The 23,776-nt window shown below is 47.4% G+C and overlaps 1 protein-coding gene across 1 annotated transcript in view; it reads left to right on the top strand.

Moving 5' to 3' along the window:
• Nucleotides 1–23,408, top strand: part of syt3 (synaptotagmin III) — a 202,155-nt gene extending 178,747 nt beyond the window's left edge. The window contains exons 7-12 of the mRNA XM_072443799.1: nt 255–473; nt 8,563–8,683; nt 10,626–10,797; nt 16,534–16,663; nt 20,994–21,087; nt 22,182–23,408. Of these exons, the coding sequence (XP_072299900.1) occupies nt 255–473; nt 8,563–8,683; nt 10,626–10,797; nt 16,534–16,663; nt 20,994–21,083 (732 nt within the window). The 3' untranslated portion in view covers nt 21,084–21,087; nt 22,182–23,408. The remainder of the gene's footprint in view (nt 1–254; nt 474–8,562; nt 8,684–10,625; nt 10,798–16,533; nt 16,664–20,993; nt 21,088–22,181) is intronic.
• The last annotated feature ends 368 nt before the right edge of the window (nt 23,409–23,776 follow it).

The following is a 23,776-nucleotide window of genomic DNA, read 5'->3' as shown; positions in this document are numbered from 1 at the left end:
TGTGACCTCACTTTAAACAGGATTATGATCATGGAGGACTTTTGGGGTCAAATACAGAGGTCAAGCGCCCCTCAGGACCTTAAGTCAAGTGTGAATAATCCTGGATTTCTCTTTCACCTGCCCCCATCTCCGCCCATTTCTGCCGCTCTGAACAGGAAGTCCGTCTCTTTCTGAACAGGAAGTCCGTCTCTTTCTGTTGTTTCAGTTTCAAATGAACAAAATGTAAATGACCTTTGTCGTCTGTCTCTGCTCAGGTTCACAGAAAGACCCTGAACCCGGTGTTCAACGAGACGTTTCAGTTCGGCGTTCCTCTGGACGAGCTCCACTCTCGAAAGCTTCACTTCTCCGTCTACGACTTCGACCGCTTCTCCCGACACGACCTGATCGGGCAAGTGGTGGTCGACAACCTGCTGGACTTCAGCGAGGGCAGCGGCGAGAAGCCCATCTGGAGGGACATCATCGAGGGCCACGCCGTAAGACACGCCTTTATTTAACATCATCGAGGGCCACGCGTAAGACACGCCTTTATTTAACATCATCGAGGGCCACGCGTAAGACACGCCTTTATTTAACATCATCGAGGGCCACGCGTAAGACACGCCTTTATTTAGCATCATCGAGGGCCACGCCGTAAGACACGCCTTTATTTAGCATCATCGAGGGCCACGCGTAAGACACGCCTTTATTTAGCATCATCGAGGGCCACGCGTAAGACACGCCTTTATTTAGCATCATCGAGGGCCACGCGTAAGACACGCCTTTATTTAGCATCATCGAGGGCCACGCGTAAGACACGCCTTTATTTAGCATCATCGAGGGCCACGCGTAAGACACGCCTTTATTTAACATCATCGAGGGCCACGCGTAAGACACGCCTTTATTTAGCATCATCAAGGGCCACGCCGTAAGACACGCCTTTATTTAACATCATCGAGGGCCACGCGTAAGACACGCCTTTATTTAACATCATCGAGGGCCACGCGTAAGACACGCCTTTATTTAGCATCATCGAGGGCCACGCGTAAGACACGCCTTTATTTAGCATCATCGAGGGCCACGCGTAAGACACGCCTTTATTTAGTATCATCGAGGGCCACGCGTAAGACACGCCTTTATTTAGCATCATCGAGGGCCACGCGTAAGACACGCCTTTATTTAGCATCATCGAGGGCCACGCGTAAGACACGCCTTTATTTAGTATCATCGAGGGCCACGCCGTAAGACACGCCTTTATTTAGCATCATCGAGGGCCACGCGTAAGACACGCCTTTATTTAGCATCATCGAGGGCCACGCGTAAGACACGCCTTTATTTAGCATCATCGAGGGCCACGCGTAAGACACGCCTTTATTTAACATCATCGAGGGCCACGCGTAAGACACGCCTTTATTTAGCATCATCGAGGGCCACGCGTAAGACACGCCTTTATTTAGCATCATCGAGGGCCACGCGTAAGACACGCCTTTATTTAACATCATCGAGGGCCACGCGTAAGACACGCCTTTATTTAACATCATCGAGGGCCACGCGTAAGACACGCCTTTATTTAACATCATCGAGGGCCACGCGTAAGACACGCCTTTATTTAGCATCATCGAGGGCCACGCGTAAGACACGCCTTTATTTAGCATCATCGAGGGCCACGCCGTAAGACACGCCTTTATTTAGCATCATCGAGGGCCACGCGTAAGACACGCCTTTATTTAGCATCATCGAGGGCCACGCGTAAGACACGCCTTTATTTAGCATCATCGAGGGCCACGCGTAAGACACGCCTTTATTTAACATCATCGAGGGCCACGCGTAAGACACGCCTTTATTTAACATCATCGAGGGCCACGCGTAAGACACGCCTTTATTTAACATCATCGAGGGCCACGCGTAAGACACGCCTTTATTTAGCATCATCGAGGGCCACGCGTAAGACACGCCTTTATTTAGCATCATCGAGGGCCACGCGTAAGACACGCCTTTATTTAACATCATCGAGGGCCACGCGTAAGACACGCCTTTATTTAGCATCATCGAGGGCCACGCGTAAGACACGCCTTTATTTAGTATCATCGAGGGCCACGCCGTAAGACACGCCTTTATTTAGCATCATCAAGGGCCACGCGTAAGACACGCCTTTATTTAACATCATCGAGGGCCACGCGTAAGACACGCCTTTATTTAGCATCATCGAGGGCCACGCGTAAGACACGCCTTTATTTAGCATCATCGAGGGCCACGCGTAAGACACGCCTTTATTTAACATCATCGAGGGCCACGCGTAAGACACGCCTTTATTTAGCATCATCGAGGGCCACGCGTAAGACACGCCTTTATTTAGCATCATCAAGGGCCACGCGTAAGACACGCCTTTATTTAGCATCATCGAGGGCCACGCGTAAGACACGCCTTTATTTAGCATCATCGAGGGCCACGCGTAAGACACGCCTTTATTTAGCATCATCGAGGGCCACGCGTAAGACACGCCTTTATTTAACATCATCGAGGGCCACGCGTAAGACACGCCTTTATTTAACATCATCGAGGGCCACGCGTAAGACACGCCTTTATTTAGCATCATCGAGGGCCACGCGTAAGACACGCCTTTATTTAGCATCATCGAGGGCCACGCCGTAAGACACGCCTTTATTTAGCATCATCGAGGGCCACGCGTAAGACACGCCTTTATTTAGCATCATCGAGGGCCACGCGTAAGACACGCCTTTATTTAACATCATCGAGGGCCACGCGTAAGACACGCCTTTATTTAGCATCATCGAGGGCCACGCGTAAGACACGCCTTTATTTAGCATCATCGAGGGCCACGCGTAAGACACGCCTTTATTTAGTATCATCGAGGGCCACGCCGTAAGACACGCCTTTATTTAGCATCATCTAGGGCCACGCGTAAGACACGCCTTTATTTAGCATCATCGAGGGCCACGCGTAAGACACGCCTTTATTTAGCATCATCGAGGGCCACGCGTAAGACACGCCTTTATTTAACATCATCGAGGGCCACGCGTAAGACACGCCTTTATTTAGCATCATCGAGGGCCACGCGTAAGACACGCCTTTATTTAGCATCATCGAGGGCCACGCGTAAGACACGCCTTTATTTAGCATCATCGAGGGCCACGCGTAAGACACGCCTTTATTTAGCATCATCGAGGGCCACGCGTAAGACACGCCTTTATTTAACATCATCGAGGGCCACGCGTAAGACACGCCTTTATTTAACATCATCGAGGGCCACGCGTAAGACACGCCTTTATTTAACATCATCGAGGGCCACGCGTAAGACACGCCTTTATTTAGCATCATCGAGGGCCACGCGTAAGACACGCCTTTATTTAGTATCATCGAGGGCCACGCCGTAAGACACGCCTTTATTTAGCATCATCAAGGGCCACGCGTAAGACACGCCTTTATTTAGCATCATCGAGGGCCACGCGTAAGACACGCCTTTATTTAGCATCATCGAGGGCCACGCGTAAGACACACCTTTATTTAACATCATCGAGGGCCACGCGTAAGACACGCCTTTATTTAGCATCATCGAGGGCCACGCGTAAGACACGCCTTTATTTAGCATCATCGAGGGCCACGCGTAAGACACGCCTTTATTTAGCATCATCGAGGGCCACGCGTAAGACACGCCTTTATTTAACATCATCGAGGGCCACGCGTAAGACACGCCTTTATTTAACATCATCGAGGGCCACGCGTAAGACACGCCTTTATTTAACATCATCGAGGGCCACGCGTAAGACACGCCTTTATTTAGCATCATCGAGGGCCACGCGTAAGACACGCCTTTATTTAGCATCATCGAGGGCCACGCGTAAGACACGCCTTTATTTAGCATCATCGAGGGCCACGCGTAAGACACGCCTTTATTTAACATCATCGAGGGCCACGCGTAAGACACGCCTTTATTTAGCATCATCGAGGGCCACGCGTAAGACACGCCTTTATTTAGCATCATCGAGGGCCACGCGTAAGACACGCCTTTATTTAGCATCATCGAGGGCCACGCGTAAGACACGCCTTTATTTAACATCATCGAGGGCCACGCGTAAGACACGCCTTTATTTAACATCATCGAGGGCCACGCGTAAGACACGCCTTTATTTAACATCATCGAGGGCCACGCGTAAGACACGCCTTTATTTAGCATCATCGAGGGCCACGCGTAAGACACGCCTTTATTTAGCATCATCGAGGGCCACGCGTAAGACACGCCTTTATTTAGTATCATCGAGGGCCACGCCGTAAGACACGCCTTTATTTAGCATCATCAAGGGCCACGCGTAAGACACGCCTTTATTTAGCATCATCGAGGGCCACGCGTAAGACACACCTTTATTTAACATCATCGAGGGCCACGCGTAAGACACGCCTTTATTTAGCATCATCGAGGGCCACGCCGTAAGACACGCCTTTATTTAACATCATCGAGGGCCACGCGTAAGACACGCCTTTATTTAACATCATCGAGGGCCACGCGTAAGACACGCCTTTATTTAGCATCATCGAGGGCCACGCGTAAGACACGCCTTTATTTAGCATCATCGAGGGCCACGCGTAAGACACACCTTTATTTAACATCATCGAGGGCCACCAGGCACCAGGGTCAGCACTAGATCATACACTCATAACTCACGGATGTGACATTGCATTAAAGTCTGTTCCTTTTGAATGTTGAGCGCTTTTTGTTTTTCACAAAACCACAATAAATAAACAAAAAAACTGTTAACCCTTAACCCTAACCCCCTTAAACCCCTTAACCCCTTAACCCCTTAACCCCTTAACCCTAACCTTAACCACCCTTCTGTAACTTCCAAATTCGTCACTTCCGGGACCGAATTCATCACTTCCGTGAGTTAAGAGTGTATGATCTAGTGCTGGCCGCACCAGCAGGAGGCAGTTTTTAGTCTAATAAAACCCTCACTGAGGGGGATGAGTGGGGGTCATAAAGTCTGAACAGTTAAGTCTGGGGGTGATGTAACTGCCATAAAACATAGAAGAAGAAGAAGAAGAAGAAGAAGAAGAAGAAGAAGAAGAAGAAGAAGAAGAAGAAGAAGAAGGAATAGGAGGAGAAGAAGAAGAAGAAGAAGAAGAAGAAGAAGAAGAAGAAGAAGAAGAAGAAGAAGAAGAAGAAGAAGAACCCTCACTGAGGCAGACGCAGCTGAGCGAGTCGCCGAAGGTGAAGATAAAAACGCACATTTTAAAGGAATAATAGAGGATTTTTTGCCGATTTGAGAACTCAAGCGACTATTAGTCCCTTTTTCAAAAGTGCGCAAGTGCAAACTCACCACACTCACCACACTCACCACACTCACACTCACCACACTCACACTCACCACACTCACACTCACCACACTCACCACACTCACACTCACCACACTCACACTCACCACACTCACACTCACCACACTCACCACACTCACACTCACCACACTCACACTCACCACACTCACACTCACCACACTCACCACACTCACCACACTCACACTCACCACACTCACACTCACCACACTCACCGCACTCACGTAACAGCTCTGCTGCTAATCGTGTTTATTAGCTCGATCGCATCATTTCTCGTCTCTTCTGAGCTCGAACCGGGACTGATCACGCAGACTGTTGTACGCAGCCTGCGTGATCCTCCTGCATCTCACCCCGTTTTTTCTCATGCTGGTTGGTTTTATTAGATATTCTGGAATAGGTGGGTCACATTTCTCATTGGTCAGCTTCACATCAAGGCACTTGTTTTACAGCTGGTATTTTTCCTAGAGATCAAGCCTTGGGTAAACATTACCCAAACTCCCCTGGGCTGTCACACCCCCTCCTGGGGCAACAGTCTTTGGCCCATCTTTACGACCCCTTCACAAACAAATGCTGTCACACACCCGTTCTTCTCTGAGACTAATGATGCAGATAAAATACATCACAGAAATATAATCATATATTCACATTTTATCACACTGACACAGTCTGTCACTGACACACAGTCTGTCACTGACACACAGTCTGTCACTGACACACAGTCTGTCACTGACACAGTCTGTCACTGACACAGTCTGTCACTGACACACAGTCTGTCACTGACACAGTCTGTCACTGACACACAGTCTGTCACTGACACACAGTCTGTCACTGACACAGTCTGTCACTGACACACAGTCTGTCACTGACACAGTCTGTCACTGACACACAGTCTGTCACTGACACAGTCTGTCACTGACACACAGTCTGTCACTGACACACAGTCTGTCACTGACACAGTCTGTCACTGACACACAGTCTGTCACTGACACAGTCTGTCACTGACACAGTCTGTCACTGACACAGTCTGTCACTGACACAGTCTTCTGTTGCCACACACCTGTAGTTTTCCCCGATGCAGCTTTGGCCTTACTACAAACACAAATAATCTGAAACATGTTTGAATTGGGGCTTTTTGTGTTTTTCTTCTGATCGTCCACTAGAAAAGTTCCACACTGGAGCTTTGAACACACCTGTTGTGTTGTTACCCGTGACTGTCAGAGCGCTTACAGGCGTCCAGATCTCTGACTGTCAGAGCGCTTACAGGCGTCCAGAGCTGCGACTGTCAGAGCACTTACAGGTGTCCAGATCTGGGGAGGGGAGGGGGAGGGGGGAGTATTCATGTTGAGAGAGTGACCTGAGTTTGACCTTCGTCACCTTGAGAGATCCTGTTCCTTTTGGTGGTATCGCTCTGTATTTAAAGAATGTGTCCATGGTTACTGTAGCAGGGCTGTGAAATCAATCAGTTTTTAATCAAAGAGAGATCAAGATTGGTGCAAAAATTGTACTAAAAAAGTTGTATTTTACTATTACTACTTGTTATTATTAGGCCCAAGCGTTCAAGAGGCCCATTAGTCCCATAAGGTCGTGCAAACGGCTGCGAAAGTGCGCACAAAATTCCACTTCCAAACACTAACGCGCCCCACCCTCAGGCACGCCCCGCCCTCAGGCACGCCCCGCCCTCAGGCACGCCCCGCCCTCAGGCACGCCCCGTACATACTCATTAGTAGGACAGTTTACAGAAATTGTTGATTCATTTCTCCCTGTGGCCCTCAGAGGCGACTGTTGTTGTGATTTTGGGCCTTACAAAAATAAATTGATTTGATTTGATTAGTAGAAAAATTGAACATTATTGTTGTAAAAGTGCGCATGCTTTATGGGCACTTAACATTACAGGCCCATGTAAAACACATGTTTGTACTAAGTATCTCACAAACACGTTCCATCTCTTGCATGTTCCGTTCATATAAACGTGTGATGCAAAATGTAACATTATTACTGTATAGAGGGCCAAAAACACAAAGTGGGCGGAGCCCCCTCAAAATTAACTTAAGTTAATGTATGTGTAATGTAAATGTTTAGTTTAAGATATTTGAAAAATGGGAAACATTGTTATTCACACAGTGAACATTGACAAAAAGTCACACAAATGTGCACACTTCTAAAAATCGTGCCTCTCTATATTCTGGCGCAGAGGTAGATGGTGACAAGAGAAGTAAAAAACATTATTACGGCAACGCCGTCCGCCCAACCAAATGTCGGCCATATTGGTTCAAATATGGCTAAGCATGACTCGGGAGTTTTTCCAAACGTCGTACTTTTACAAACTCCTCTCAGGGCGTTGGCCCTAAAAATCTGAAATTTGGTGAAAATGGTGCTGAGGAGTGGGACATCAAAAGTTATTCAAATGACTTTGACCCTGTCACAAACTGTAGCTAGAATTTCAGAAATTTCCCAAATGTTAAATTTGCTGCCGTTTGCACAGATAAAGTCCGAATTGCGTCAAATTAGAATCAGTTTTTAAACTCTTTGCCCTAAACCTACTTGAAGTGAAATAAATTAATTTGGTGCGATAGCGCCCCCTACAGAGTGAAATATTTTTTTATATGGAGGGTAAAATCTTTTACGAAATTAAATTTTACAAAATTTGGCACAAAATTCAATTTTGTCATCCCGATCAAAAATGTCAATGAGACCCATGTCATATTTGTTAGAAATAGAGAAAGATACAGAAACCTCCCATGTAATTCCAATGGGAAAATTGCCAGATCTCTGAAATGTGAACATGTTTACACTTTTTACTTTCACAAACTCCTCCTTGGGCGTTTGCCCAATTAACCTAAAACTTTGTGAGACTCAACTTCAGGACCAACAAAGTTATCAAAATTGTCATTCTAAGAGCCATGGACTTTGTGCGAAGGAGCTGCAAACTTTTCCCTTCATATGTAAAGCAAAGGGGAGAAGACGCGACAGCGTCAGAATCAGCAGTAGGTGTAATAAAAGGTAACGCCCCCTCCTCTTGCGGCGGTGGCGTGGCGATGGCCGATCATTGCCGCTTGCGGCTATATTTATTATTCCTATTATTTGTCAGTGACGTTATATGAGATTATATTGACAATTTGATTTACTAATGTTTTGGTCATAAAAGCTCTTTTGGAGTCAGATAATGATTGATTACTCCCCTTCCCCGCCCCTCCGCCCTCCACCCTCTGCCCTCTCGCCCCTCCCCTGCCCCCTGGACAGGAGAAGCCTGACCTTGGGGAGTTGAACTTCTCCCTGTGTTATCTGCCCACGGCCGGACGACTGACCGTCACCATCATCAAGGCCACGAACCTCAAAGCCATGGACCTGACCGGCTTCTCAGGTCAGACACACATTATTATTCTTCCATCTTTGTTTAGTTGTGTTTGTATTTGTCTCATTGTGTGTAAAGATGGTCTTATGTCCTCTTGTGTGTGTCTCATTGTGTGTAAAGAAGGTCTTATGTCGTCTTGTGTGTGTCTCATTGTGTGTAAAGATGGTCTTATGTCCTCTTGTGTGTGTCTCATTGTGTGTAAAGATGGTCTTATGTCGTCTTGTGTGTGTCTCATTGTGTGTAAAGATGGTCTTATGTCCTCTTGTGTGTGTCTCATTGTGTGTAAAGATGGTCTTATGTCGTCTTGTGTGTGTCTCATTGTGTGTAAAGATGGTCTTATGTCCTCTTGTGTGTGTCTCATTGTGTGTAAAGAAGGTCTTATGTCGTCTTGTGTGTGTCTCATTGTGTGTAAAGATGGTCTTATGTCCTCTTGTGTGTGTCTCATTGTGTGTAAAGAAGGTCTTATGTCGTCTTGTGTGTGTCTCATTGTGTGTAAAGATGGTCTTATGTCCTCTTGTGTGTGTCTCATTGTGTGTAAAGATGGTCTTATGTCGTCTTATGTCTTTGTGGATTGGTTTAGGAGGATTTGTTCCGTTCTTTTGGACATAATTGAGGTGAATAAACGTCACATTCAGAATAGAAATAGTCTCTATGAGGCACAGTCCAGTCGCTCCTTCACTTCTTTTGGTCTCAGGGACATGATGGGGAGGAGTCTAAGTTTGACATGTGACCAGCAATGAACAGACTCAGAGTAGCTGATATGATCCTTAACACGCCCAGAGGGAAAAACACAAATGTTCCAATAGTACAACTCATGGTATGACCTTTGTGTTGTGTGTCGGATGTGCTAACCACTCTGCCGCCGCGCCCTCCAACACGTCCCTTTTCCGTCACAGTGGGATTTCCAAATGTTTCCCGGTGACATTTTTCACGTGCAAAGGTTAAAGCAACAAATGCCGCTCAGTACGACGCCCGTTCTGCTCGGCGTTCGTCCAATCGAGTCGCGTCCCAAAATGTCAGCTCCAGACGAAATAACGGCAGAAGGACACGGGACAAATCATGATCTTTTGCTGAAGGACACGGGACAAATCAAGAGCTTTTGCTGAAGGACACGGGACAAATCATGAGCTTTTGTGTGAGATTGGGCAGGTTTGAGTTAGAGCTCTTGTGTCACGTTTAAATGAGAGTGAAATCCCAGAATCGCAGTGAGAGCTTCAGTTACTGTTTCTCTCCTTTCACTCTGTTTGTTGTGCAGTGTGTACTTCCTGTGCAGTGTGTACTCCCTGTGCAGTGTGTACTTCCTGTGCAGTGTGTACTCCCTGTGCAGTGTGTACTTCCTGTGCAGTGTGTACTCCCTGTGCAGTGTGTACTTCCTGTGCAGTGTGTACTCCCTGTGCAGTGTGTACTTCCTGTGCAGCGTGTACTTGTACTTCCTGTGCAGCGTGTACTTCCTGTGCAGCGTGTACTTCCTGTGCAGCGTGTACTTGTACTTCCTGTGCAGCGTGTACTTCCTGTGCAGCGTGTACTTGTACTTCCTGTGCAGCGTGTACTTCCTGTACAGCGTGTACTTGTACTTCCTGTGCAGCGTGTACTTCCTGTACAGCGTGTACTTGTACTTCCTGTGCAGCGTGTACTTCCTGTGCAGCGTGTACTTGTACTTCCTGTGCAGCGTGTTCTCTGAGTGTGTATTTTCACGAGGGCGCTGCAGGGGGCGCTCTAAGGCGGACAGTTTAAACAAAGTCAAACGCCCCCTAGAGGACGGGCGTCGCCACTTCTGTTTAAACTCTTCCACAAACATCAACTATTGGAAGAAAACTTGAACTGATAAAACAATCAAAACCCTTCTCCACAAACCTGACTCGTAACCTGCTCGTTTCCATGGAGACGTTGCTTTGGCTGTGGTTTCCCGCCGTGCGTAATGATGTGGATGTTGTGTGTTCTTACTGGTCAGATCCGTACGTGAAGGCGTCGCTGGTGTGCGACGGGCGACGCCTCAAAAAGAGAAAGACGTCGATAAAGAAAAACACTCTGAACCCGACGTACAACGAGGCGCTCGTGTTCGACATCCCCAACGAGAACATCGAGAACGTGTCCATCGTCATCGCCGTCATGGACTACGACTGGTACGTGCTCCTGCAAATACAGCTGCAAATACTACTGCAAGTACTGCTACAAATACTGCTACAAATACTGCTACAAATACTGCTACAAATACTGCTATAATACTGCTATAATACTGCTATAATACTGCTATAATACTGCTACAAATACTGCTACAATACTATGACAAATACTGCTACAATACTACTACAAATACTGCTATAATATTGCTATAATACTGCTACAAATACTACTACAAATACTGATACTATACTATGACAAATACTGCTACAAAACTGCTACAATACTGCTACAATACTGCTAAAATACTGCTACAAATACTTCTACAATACTGCTACAATACTGCTACAATACTGCTACAAATACTGCTACAAAACTGCTACAATACTGCTACAAAACTGCTACAAATACTGCTACAAATACTATGACAAATACTGCTACAAATACTGCTACAAATACTGCTACAAATACTGCTACAATACTGCTATAATACTGCTATAATACTGCTACAAATACTGCTACAAAACTGCTACAATACTGCTACAATACTGCTACAAATACTGCTACAAATACTACTACAATACTGCTACAAATACTGCTACAATACTGTTACAAATACTTCTACAATACTGCTACAATACTGCTACAAATACTGCTACAATACTGCTACAAATACTGCTACAAATACTACTACAATACTGCTACAAATACTGCTACAATACTGTTACAAATACTTCTACAATACTGCTACAATACTGCTACAAATACTGCTACAATACTGCTACAAATACTTCTACAATACTGCTACAATACTGCTACAAATACTGCTACAATACTGCTACAAATACTGCTACAATACTGCTACAAATACTTCTACAATACTGCTACAATACTGCTACAAATACTGCTACAAAACTGCTACAATACTGCTACAAAACTGCTACAAATACTGCTACAAATACTATGACAAATACTGCTACAAATACTGCTACAAATACTGCTACAAATACTGCTACAATACTGCTATAATACTGCTATAATACTGCTACAAATACTGCTACAAATACTGCTATAATACTGCTATAATACTGCTATAATACTGCTACAAATACTGCTACAATACTACTACAAATACTGATACTATACTATGACAAATACTGCTACAAAACTGCTACAATACTGCTACAATACTGCTACAAATACTGCTACAAATACTACTACAATACTGCTACAAATACTGCTACAATACTGTTACAAATACTTCTACAATACTGCTACAATACTGCTACAAATACTGCTACAATACTGCTACAAATACTGCTACAAATACTACTACAATACTGCTACAAATACTGCTACAATACTGTTACAAATACTTCTACAATACTGCTACAAATACTGCTACAATACTGCTACAATACTGCTACAATACTGCTACAAATACTGCTACAAATACTGCTACAATACTGCTACAAATGCTGCTACAATATTGCTACAAATACTGCTACAAATACTGCTTAATACTGCTACAATACTGCTACAAATACTACTACAATACTGCTACAAATACTGCTACAATACTGCTACAAATACTGCTACAAATACTGCTACAAATACTGCTGCAATACTGCTACAAATACTGCTACAATACTGCTACAAATGCTGCTACAATATTGCTACAAATACTGCTACAATACTGCTACAAATACTGCTACAATACTGCTACAAATACTGCTACAATACTGCTACAAATACTGCTTAATACTGCTACAATACTGTTACAAATGCTGCTACAATATTGCTACAAATACTGCTACAATACTGCTACAAATACTGCTACAATACTGCTACAAATACTGCTACAATACTGTTACAAATACTGCTACAAATACTGCTACAATCAGAGGTCAGAGTTCAGAGGTCAGAGGTCAGAGGCCAGCTGAATGAACTCTGATACAAACATGTGGCTAATGCTAACCCGTAGGCTACAGAATGTCTCTAATGTGATAAATGTCAGATTTAGCAGGTTATAAATGTTTCCAGAGTTCAAGTGGAGAAAGCGTCAGATATTACACTTCATCAGCAGAATTATGATTATGAACCTGGAGTTTTTTCAAACCTTCTGACACATATTTGACACATTTATTTGATGTTCTGTGTCCCTGCAGTTACTGTATTTCACTTTGAACTGCACTAACAGCAGTTCTTTAGTCAAATAAGTCCTTCTTTATTCTTCAAACCCTCAGTGACGCTGTAAACTGACGCGACACCTTCTCATTGGCTGGTTCCGTTGCCCGGGGGCGTCGTCTTCGCTCGTTACTCGAGTGTTTGCACATTTGGCACAGACGCGGCGCTTGTTGTTCTGTTGTTGTTGGACATGACAGCGAGGTCCCGCCTGTGTCAGCCTCCTGGTGGCCAGCGCCTGCTCCACAGCCACACCAGGCCTGAATATTCATCACCTATGCTAATGCTATGCTAATGCTATGCTAATTTGCCGCCTGTGTCAGCGTCTAGCGTCAACACTTGGCTCTGTTCCGCGTTGTCTGCCTCGAGCTCGTCGTGTTCATCCTTTTGTGGGCACGGGCCGGTCAGGAGCAGCATCTGGACGTTCAACATGTGGAGACGGGCCGGTCAGGAGCAGCATCTGGACGTTCAACATGTGGAGACGGGCCGGTCAGGAGCTGCATCTGTATGTTCAACATGTGGAGACGGGCCGGTCAGGAGCTGCATCTGTATGTTCAACATGTGGAGACGGGCCGGTCAGGAGCAGCATCTGGACGTTCAACATGTGGAGACGGGCCGGTCAGGAGCAGCATCTGGACGTTCAACATGTGGAGACGGGCCGGTCAGGAGCAGCATCTGGACGTTCAACATGTGGAGACGGGCCGGTCAGGAGCAGCATCTGGACGTTCAACATGTGGAGACGGGCCGGTCAGGAGCAGCATCTGGACGTTCAACATGTGGAGACGGGCCGGTCAGGAGCAGCATCTGGACGTTCAGCATGTGGAGACGGGCCGGTCAGGAGCAGCATCTGGACGTTCAGCATGTGGAGACGGGCCGGTCAGGAGCAGCATCTGGACGTTCAACATGTGGAGACGGGCCGGTCAGGAGCAGCATCTGGACGTTCAACATGTGGAGACGGGCCAATTGTCGAACCTAAGATTCAGGAGGAACAAGTTTAGGTTCCAGTGGTGCAACACTGGACCAGCTCTAGACTCTCCATCGGGTGGCCCAGGGCTCATGGGAGTTTGCACAGTCACATGTGCTTTGAGGATCTGGAGAAGGCTTTGGACCGTGTCCCTCGGGGTGTCCTTTGGGGTGTCCTTTGGGGGGTGCTCCGGGAGTACGGGGTCCGGGGCCCTTTGCTCAGGGCTGTCCGGCCCCTGTATGACCGGAGCAGGAGCTGTGTTCATTGCAGTAAGTCAGACCTGTTCCCAGTGAGGGACTCCTCAGGGCTGCCCTTTGTCACCGGTTCTGTTCATAGTTTTTATGGACAGAATTTCTAGGCGCAGTCAGGGGTCAGAGGGTGTGGTCAGGGGTCAGAGGGTGTGGTCAGGGGTCAGAGGGTGTGGTCAGGGGTCAGAGGGTGTGGTCAGAGGTCGGAGGGTGTCGAGGGACTATGTCTCTCGGCTGGCCTGGGAACGCCTCGGGAGTTGGAGGAGTTGGAGGAAGTGTCTGGGGAGGAGGAAGCCTGGGAGTCCCTGCTTAGACTGTTGCCCCCACGACCCGGCCCCGGATAAAGCGGAAGAAGTTGGATGGATGGAGATGGGCCGGTCAGGAGCTGCATCTGGACGTTCAACATGTGGAGATGACCAAGCAAAAGGGGAATATTTACTTTCGTTTCATCAGAAAGTTCAAAGTTTAATAAGAACCATTTAATTTGCTGACCAAAGATGGACAAATACAGTTTACAGCTTCAAACTTATATTTGAGTTTCACAAAACGTATCATTTCTGAAATCTTTAGATACCATTAAAAAACTGTTTTGTGGTGGACATTTCTGTGTTTGTCCAGTAAAACCTAAAGATCTGACCGTCTTGACCTGCTCTGAAGTCACAAGGTCAAAGGTCTTTTCCTCCCGACAACCAAAGTGACAAACCGTATTATCTGGAGTATAAGTTGAACCAGCCAAAAAATGCCTAAAAGAGAAGAAATAAATATATATAAGTCGCATTTTTTAAAAGTATTTTTAAATGTTTACGTATAATAAGGTTTCTCGTTCGCTCCAAACCTTCTTTCTGCTGGATTATCGCTCCTTTTAGCTCGTCATCTGCTCCATATTAGTTTCTTTTCTGTGGCATTTTTGTTCATCTCTTCTCAGTCGTCTTTATCGCTGAAACGTCACATTTTCAGTGGAACAGGAGCAGTCACTGTACGGGTGCAGAAGAGCGCCCTCCTGTGGTGCCAGTGTGAAAATAACAAACAAAAGGATATAATGATGTGTTAATAAGTATAAGTACGAAGTATAAACTGACAAAACGGACAAAAGATGAAGAGAAAGAGTTAAAGAGACAAACTGTGTTCAACAAGAAACATCATCATTAAACAGGAACAAAGGGGTGAAGATTCCAAACTTCCTGTTGTTTATAATGGAATTATGAATCTCTGGAGAGGTCGACGCCCACAGCACTCTGATGAAGAGAGGAGAGAGAGTGAGCCAGGGACAATCGGAGGCTGATGGCCCATTAAAGGACGGTTTAGTTTGTATTGAAACAAACAACTTCTTGAAGCGGGGCTCACCACAGAACAGGATAAATATCTGAGTTCCTGGTGTAAATTTGCAGATTGAATATGACTCTTGGACGAGAGTCGAAACGTCTGAAACAACTGAACCTTTTTCTACGACTTACGATAGTTTGTAAAATACAGTCATTGCTAAAACTACTTTCTACTACTGTGTTTCGTTGAGTCCAAGTTCCAAGTCAGTTCTTGTCCTTTAATAAAAGTGATTCTCCTGTAGTTCCACTGACGTCCACCGGTCTGCTCGTGTCCTGTAGTTCCACTGACGTCCACCGGTCTGCTCGTGTCCTGTAGTTCCACTGACGTCCACTGGTCTGCTCGTGTCCTGTAGTTCCACTGACGTCCACTGGTCTGCTCGTGTCCTGTAGTTCCACTGACGTCCACTGGTCTGCTCGTGTCCTGTAGTTCCACTGACGTCCACTGGTCTGCTCGTGTCCTGTAGTTCCACTGACGTCCACCGGTCTGCTCGTGTCCTGTAGTTCCACTGACGTCCACTGGTCTGCTCGTGTCCTGTAGTTCCACTGACGTCCACCGGTCTGCTCGTGTCCTGTAGTTCCACTGACGTCCACCGGTCTGCTCGTGTCCTGTAGTTCCACTGACGTCCACCGGTCTGCTCGTGTCCTGTAGTTCCACTGACGTCCACTGGTCTGCTCGTGTCCTGTAGTTCCACTGACGTCCACTGGTCTGCTCGTGTCCTGTAGTTCCACTGACGTCCACTGGTCTGCTCGTGTCCTGTAGTTCCACTGACGTCCACTGGTCTGCTCGTGTCCTGTAGTTCCACTGACGTCCACCGGTCTGCTCGTGTCCTGTAGTTCCACTGACGTCCACCGGTCTGCTCGTGTCCTGTAGTTCCACTGACGTCCACCGGTCTGCTCGTGTCCTGTAGTTCCACTGACGTCCACCGGTCTGCTCGTGTCCTGTAGTTCCACTGACGTCCACCGGTCTGCTCGTGTCCTGTAGTTCCACTGACGTCCACCGGTCTGCTCGTGTCTCCACAGCATCGGACACAACGAGGTCATCGGCATGTGTCGCGTGGGCTCGGACGTGGACGGACCGGGACGAGAGCACTGGTCAGCAATGTTGGCCAATCCACGCAAACCCATCGAGCACTGGTATCAACTCGTGGAGGTAAAACACACACCCATCGAGCACTGGCATCAACTCGTCAGGTAAAACACACACCCATCGAGCACTGGCATCAACTCATGCAGGTAAAACACACACCCATCGAGCACTGGCATCAACTCATGCAGGTAAAACACACACCCATCGAGCACTGGCATCAACTCGTCAGGTAAAACACACACCCATCGAGCACTGGCATCAACTCATGCAGGTAAAACACACACCCATCGAGCACTGGCATCAACTCGTCTGGTAAAACACACACCCATCGAGCACTGGCGTCAGCTAGTGCAGGTAAAACACACACCCATCGAGCACTGGCATCAACTCGTCTGGTAAAACACACACCCATCGAGCACTGGCATCAACTCGTCATGTAAAACACACACCCATCAAGCACTGGCATCAACTCGTCAGGTAAAACACACACCCATCGAGCACTGGCATCAACTCGTCATGTAAAACACACACCCATCGAGCACTGGCATCAGCTCGTGCAGGTAAAACACACACCCATCGAGCACTGGCGTCAGCTCGTCAGGTAAAACACACACCCATCGAGCACTGGCATCAACTCGTGCAGGTAAAACACACACCCATCGAGCACTGGCATCAGCTCGTGCAGGTAAAACACACACCCATCGAGCACTGGCATCAACTCATCAGGTAAAACACACACCCATCGAGCACTGGCGTCAGCTCGTCAGGTAAAACACACACCCATCGAGCACTGGCATCAGCTTGTCAGGTAAAACACACACCCATCGAGCACTGGCATCAACTCATCAGGTAAAACACACACCCATCGAGCACTGCCATCAGCTCGTCAGGTAAAACACACACCCATCGAGCACTGGCATCAGCTTGTCAGGTAAAACACACACCCATCGAGCACTGGCATCAGCTCGTCAGGTAAAACACACACCCATCGAGCACTGGCATCAACTCATCAGGTAAAACACACACCCATCGAGCACTGGCGTCAGCTCGTCAGGTAAAACACACACCCATCGAGCACTGGCATCAACTCATCAGGTAAAACACACACCCATCGAGCACTGGCATCAGCTCGTCAGGTAAAACACACACCCATCGAGCACTGGCATCAACTCATCAGGTAAAACACACACCCATCGAGCACTGGCGTCAGCTTGTCAGGTAAAACACACACTCATCGAGCACTGGCATCAACTCGTCAGGAAAAACACACACCCATCGAGCACTGGCATCAGCTCGTCAGGTAAAACACACACCCATCGAGCACTGGCATCAACTCGTGCAGGTAAAACACACACCCATCGAGCACTGGCATCAACTCGTCAGGTAAAACACACACCCATCGAGCACTGGCGTCAGCTCGTCAGGTAAAACACACACCCATCGAGCACTGGCATCAGCTTGTCAGGTAAAACACACACCCATCGAGCACTGGCATCAGCTCGTCAGGTAAAACACACACCCATCGAGCACTGGCATCAGCTCGTCAGGTAAAACACACACCCATCGAGCACTGGCGTCAGCTCGTCAGGTAAAACACACACCCATCGAGCACTGGCATCAACTCGTCAGGTAAAACACACACCCATCGAGCACTGGCATCAGCTTGTCAGGTAAAACACACACCCATCGAGCACTGGCATCAGCTCGTCAGGTAAAACACACACCCATCGAGCACTGGCGTCAGCTCGTCAGGTAAAACACACACCCATCGAGCACTGGCATCAGCTTGTCAGGTAAAACACACACCCATCGAGCACTGGCATCAGCTCGTGCAGGTAAAACACACACCCATCGAGCACTGGCATCAGCTCGTGCAGGTAAAACACACACCCATCGAGCGCTGGCATCAGCTCGTCAGGTAAAACACACACCCATCGAGCACTGGCGTCAGCTCGTCAGGTAAAACACACACCCATCGAGCACTGGCATCAACTCGTCAGGTAAAACACACACCCATCGAGCACTGGCATCAGCTTGTCAGGTAAAACACACACCCATCGAGCACTGGCATCAGCTCGTGCAGGTAAAACACACACCCATCGAGCACTGGCATCAACTCGTCTGGTAAAACACACACCCATCGAGTACTGGCGTCAGCTTGTCAGGTAAAAGAGGAAAGTTAAAAGTATGTGGTGAGTGGGATTGTTTCATTGAGCTTCGTTCAGATCGATCCTGATCCAGATTTGTCCAGATGCTAATCCGTCTCCATCACAACTGTGTGTTTATATGTTGGGGAAAGCTAGCTTTTGTTTATCTGCTCATGGTAATTCCACTTCCTGCCAGCAGATGGAGCTATAAATGTGACGTTTCAAGTCCAAATCAGAGAAAAGTATTATTAACAGTAATTTACTTTGACATGTTTTACTTTGACTCACATTATGAACAGTTCCAAGTGGAAGAACATGCAAATATGAAACTTTGTAGCGTTTCAAACACAGTTAAACTTCCTGTACTTCACAACTTACTATTATATTTTATTTATAGCACAAAAAACACATATGGAATACTTCCAAACAATATAAAAAACATAAAATCCATTGTAAAGAATGAGACATAAAAACAGTAGCTACATTTATACAGATATGTATTCTGACTCTGCTGTTGGGCAAGACACTTTCTTCTGATCTGTGGCGTTTCTGATGTGGATATTTCACTGGAGGACGATTTAGTGAGCTTTATTACGTGGGTTATGTCGTTTATAATAGTGTCTTGAAACCCTGTTGCGGGCGACGCCCAGAGCATCCTGATGCTCAGTGGGTGCTCAGTGAGGAGGGAGTGAGCCAGGATACAATTGGAGGCTGATGGCCCATTACAGGCTGTTAGGGCACAAAGAGTCTCAAGTGAAACTGTAAACAGCCATTATCAGGAGGCTCCTCCCGGTGGGCGGGGCATACTCAAGAATAGATCTGCAGATTGAGAATGACTTTTAGATGAGACTCAAAACGTCTTGTTTTTCTAAACACAGAGTCCAGATTTTCAACTATTCAAGATAAACTTTTAAAGGACACTTATTATGCTACAAAGACTTTTTGAGCCGTGTTATAATATGAAATACAGAAGAAATAGACGACTTCTGCTAATCGACGATAAAGAAGGCGTGGCACGTGTATCCGGCCTGAAGTGTTCAAAGAGTTTATAGAGAAATGTGTTTAAAAACACTGTATTTAAGTGTAAAAAGGTTCATTTGGCTCCAGAATCTTCCGCTCGCTCGACCACACGTGGCTTTGCTCACAAACACGTTCAGTCTTTTATTTCCTCAGAGACGTCGTTATTCTGTTCACAAAATGTCAGGCATCGTTCTGATTGAGGGCTTTGTTTTCTTCTCTGTTTTAGAACATAAAACTGCTCATTCGGAAAACAATTCTGTACAATTTCCCTGTTGTTTCCAGTAAACACGCTTCACGAACAGAGGAATATTTACTGTTGCTGAGCCAAGAGACAGAATTATGAACCAAAATGTGGAAATAAATCAGAATAAATCCAGATTCCCTTCGCTGAGCTTCTGCAGCAGTCGCACATAAATCTACAAAAGTAACTGTAAAATGCACCGCTTTGACAATATGATTCGTACCGTATTTACCGGACTATAAGTGGCACCTATTTTCATAGTTTTGGCCGGGGTGCGACTTATACTTATATTTATACTTATGTACTTATACCGGAGCGACTTCTATGTGATATTATTTGCTATTTTCACACTTGCAACAACATTTCATACTCCAGTGCAACTTATACATGTTTTTTTCTTCTTTATTATGCATTTTTTGGCTAGTGTGACTTATAGTCCGGAAAATACGGTATATTAGTATCTGTGGTGTTATGCAACGGTTTAAGCAACAGAACGGACCGGACAGAGCCGTTTAGCCCGGTACCAACCTAGCAAAACAAAGCTAAACTTAGCAAATCAAAGCTAAACTTAGCAAAACAAAGCTAAACTTAGCAAAACAAAGCTAGCACACGTTAGCATCAGCCGTTTATCGATGAACGACACATGGAGAACAAACGTGGTGCAGAAAAGTGAAATAAATGCAGAAAAAGCAGCAGGAAGTCTTTTTCTCCTAGCGTTAGCCGCGTTAGCCCCGTTAGCCGCATCAGCCGTGTTAGCCGCGTCTCACAGCGCTACAAACCTGTTGCGGTTAAAGTGACTGAAGTCTTTTTGTGAGTTGCTGCTGCAGATTGTGGAATAATCAGCAGTTGATATTGAGCAGGATTTACACGGCTCCTTTAAGTGCTTTGAGACAAAGTGGTGGTAAATCTGGAGCTGTTGAGTTCTGGACACGTCGTAAAACATTCTCATGTCACCGCTGAATAAAATCGTCTTTCTTTTGTGCAGGAGAAATTCATTGGTACGTTTGTGTCAAATAAGGAAGAGAAATCCTCTTCTAAACCTCACATTGTGGTGGACAGCCCTCACTCCGACTGAACTCGTGAGTATTTCACCTCCTCCTATGATTTTGAACAGTATGCTATCGTTAGCATCTCATTGTTAGCATCTTCAGGAGTGACAGTCTGGTAGAGTTAGTCTGTTTTAGTCCTGGTTTAGTCCTGGATGAGCTCAGTGTGAGAGATCAGAGCTTTGGAATCGCTCTGTGACGTTTATGTAACACTTGGCTCCGCCTCTTCCTCCTCATCTTCCTCCAGATGTTTTTCATCTCTCGCTGCATGTTTTGAACAGTTGGTGGCGCTGACGCACCAACCTTGGTCATTTTAGAAAAAGGAGAATTTAGAGAGGCACAATTTTTAGAGGTGTGCGCATTGTTGTGACTTTTCTTCACCGTTCACTGTGTGACGGGGGGTTCGGGGGGTTCAGGGGTTCGGGGGGTTTGGGGGGTTCCGAGAAGAAGAAAGAATATTATTCTGATGTGAAAACAATGTTTCCCATTTTTCAAATATCATAAACTATACATTTTCTGAAAACGCTCGCGCTTTCATTCCTCATGGTGTGGGTCCCTCATGGTGTGGGTCCCTCATGGTGTGGGCCCCTCATGGTGTGGGCCCCTCATGGTGTGGGCCCCTCATGGTGTGGGCCCCTCATGGTGTGGGCCCCTCATGGTGTGGACCCCTCATGGTGTGGGTCCCTGGTCACTGACGGGAACTTTCGTTAATTTTGAGTGGGCTCCGCCCACTTTGTGTTTTTGGCCCTCTTTACAGTAATAATGTTCAATTCTTGCATCACATGTTTATATGAACGGAACATGAAAGAGATGGAACGTGTTTGTGAGATACTTAGTGCAAACAAGTGTTTTACATGGGCATGACAACCGCAGAGCCCATGTAAAGTGCGTTTTGCACGGTCTGCACGGGGCGTGAGTGGACGAGTGCGTCGGTGTTTTGAGCGGGCGAGTGCTTCGCACGGCTTTATGGGACTCATAGGCCTCTCGCACGCTTGTGGCGCTCAGGCCTAATGATGATGTGTAGATTTTGATATAACGTGTTCTTCCTGAACAGCAGGCTCCATAACCCCGCCCCATGCCACGCCCTTCCTCGCTGATCTCTTCTATCCTTCTCTCTCTCTCCTCAGGTCATGACCATCCCAAGCTTCCTTTCTTTTCTTCCACGTGTGAATCCTTCTCTCCATCGTCGATCGAGAGACGCGGCGACGTGCCCGCGCTGCCGCCTGGCGCGCTGCTTCAGTCCCGCCCACCAAGAGCCCTCTTCAAACCCGGACGAAAGGAGAAAGAAACTACTTTAGCAAAGCACGCGCCCCGAGCCGCCGCCCTCTGTCTGCAGACGGACTGGAGCGGCGCCGGGTTGTGTACATTAGCGAGCAAAGCGGCGCCGTCACTGCCCGTACCATTCACGTTTAACATCGACGCACTGCACACTTCGTCCGGCGTGCGTCGTCCATGTGTGCATTGTGTCGTCATCATAGGAGGAGTGTCATGTGGTCAAAAAAATTTCGAGAAAAAATATTGAAAAAGCCATCGTGGGAAACGGACCAAAGGCTCTGAAGACTCTAAAAGAAGAAAAATCACTATGTCGATATTTTTTTCTTTAGTGCAAAAATGTGGTAGTTCTTTAGACGGAACGATCTGTGGAAACGTCTTGGCCATTTTTTTGTTTTTTTAAAGAATGGTCGATATTGATGTCAAAGAGTATTTGAAACACGGGGCACTTAAGCATGTTAACGCGACCTAGAACCGTGTCCCTCTCGTTCTCACGCCGTTTTCAGTTCTTGTCCACGTTTTGTCTTTTTTTTCTCTTTTTCTTTTGCGAGACGATTTTTGACTTTTTCGAGAGACTTTGCAACATTCCAGACGTTTGGAATCACGGAACGGAAAGAACGTTTCCGCACTGCTTTGAACCCACCCGAGGACGATGGTTTTGGATTCCCCCGTCAGTATTGCTTTTACCCGTGCGTGTTAGTTTTGTATCGTCTAGAATCGTGCATCGTTTGCGTTTTGGTCCATTCCACCTCGGCAGGGCCTGCGGAGACTCTGCCACGCCCGCGGAGAGACTCTGCAGCGCCCGCGGAGACTCTGCCACGCCCGCGGAGACTCTGCAGCGCCCGCGGAGAGACTCTGCAGCGCCCGCGGAGAGACTCTGTGGCGCCTGCGGAGACTCTGCCACGCCCGCGGAGTCTCTGCGGCGCCCGCTTGTGTCTTGTCCGGTGTCTTTAAAGGAGCCATGATGTTTGACTGTTTGTGCGTGAATGAGTCGTCGTGTTTACGTGGAGCGGCGTGGAGCGGGTCGTGGAGCGGCTCGGTGCGGCGTGGAGCGGGTCGTGGAGCGGGTCGTGGGGTCGTGGAGCGGGTCGTGGAGCGGGTCGGTGCGGCGTGGAGCAGGTCGTGGAGCGGGTCGTGGGGTCGTGGAGCGGGTCGTGGGGTCGTGGAGCGTGTCGTTGAGCGGGTCGTGGAGCGGGTCGTGAAGCGGGGGGGCGTGGAGCGGGTCGTGGAGCGGGTCGTGGAGCGGGGGGGCGTGGAGCGGGGGGTCGTGGAGCGGGTCGTGGAGCGGGTCGTGGAGCGGGTCGTGGAGCGGGGGGGCGTGGAGCGGGGGGGCGTGGAGCGGGGGGTCGTGGAGCGGGTCGTGGAGCGGGGGGTCGTGGAGCGGGTCGTGGAGCGGGTCGTGGAGCGGGGGGCGTGGAGCGGGTCGTGGAGCGGGTCGTGGAGCGGGGGG

This window comes from Eucyclogobius newberryi, unplaced genomic scaffold, assembly GCF_026437365.1.
Source record: "Eucyclogobius newberryi isolate DKJ021-1_F unplaced genomic scaffold, fEucNew1.0.hap1 SCAF_13, whole genome shotgun sequence".
Lineage (NCBI taxonomy): Eukaryota > Metazoa > Chordata > Actinopteri > Gobiiformes > Gobiidae > Eucyclogobius > Eucyclogobius newberryi.
Note: the sequence above shows the minus strand (reverse complement) of the source record. Positions and strands in the feature narration are given on the sequence as shown.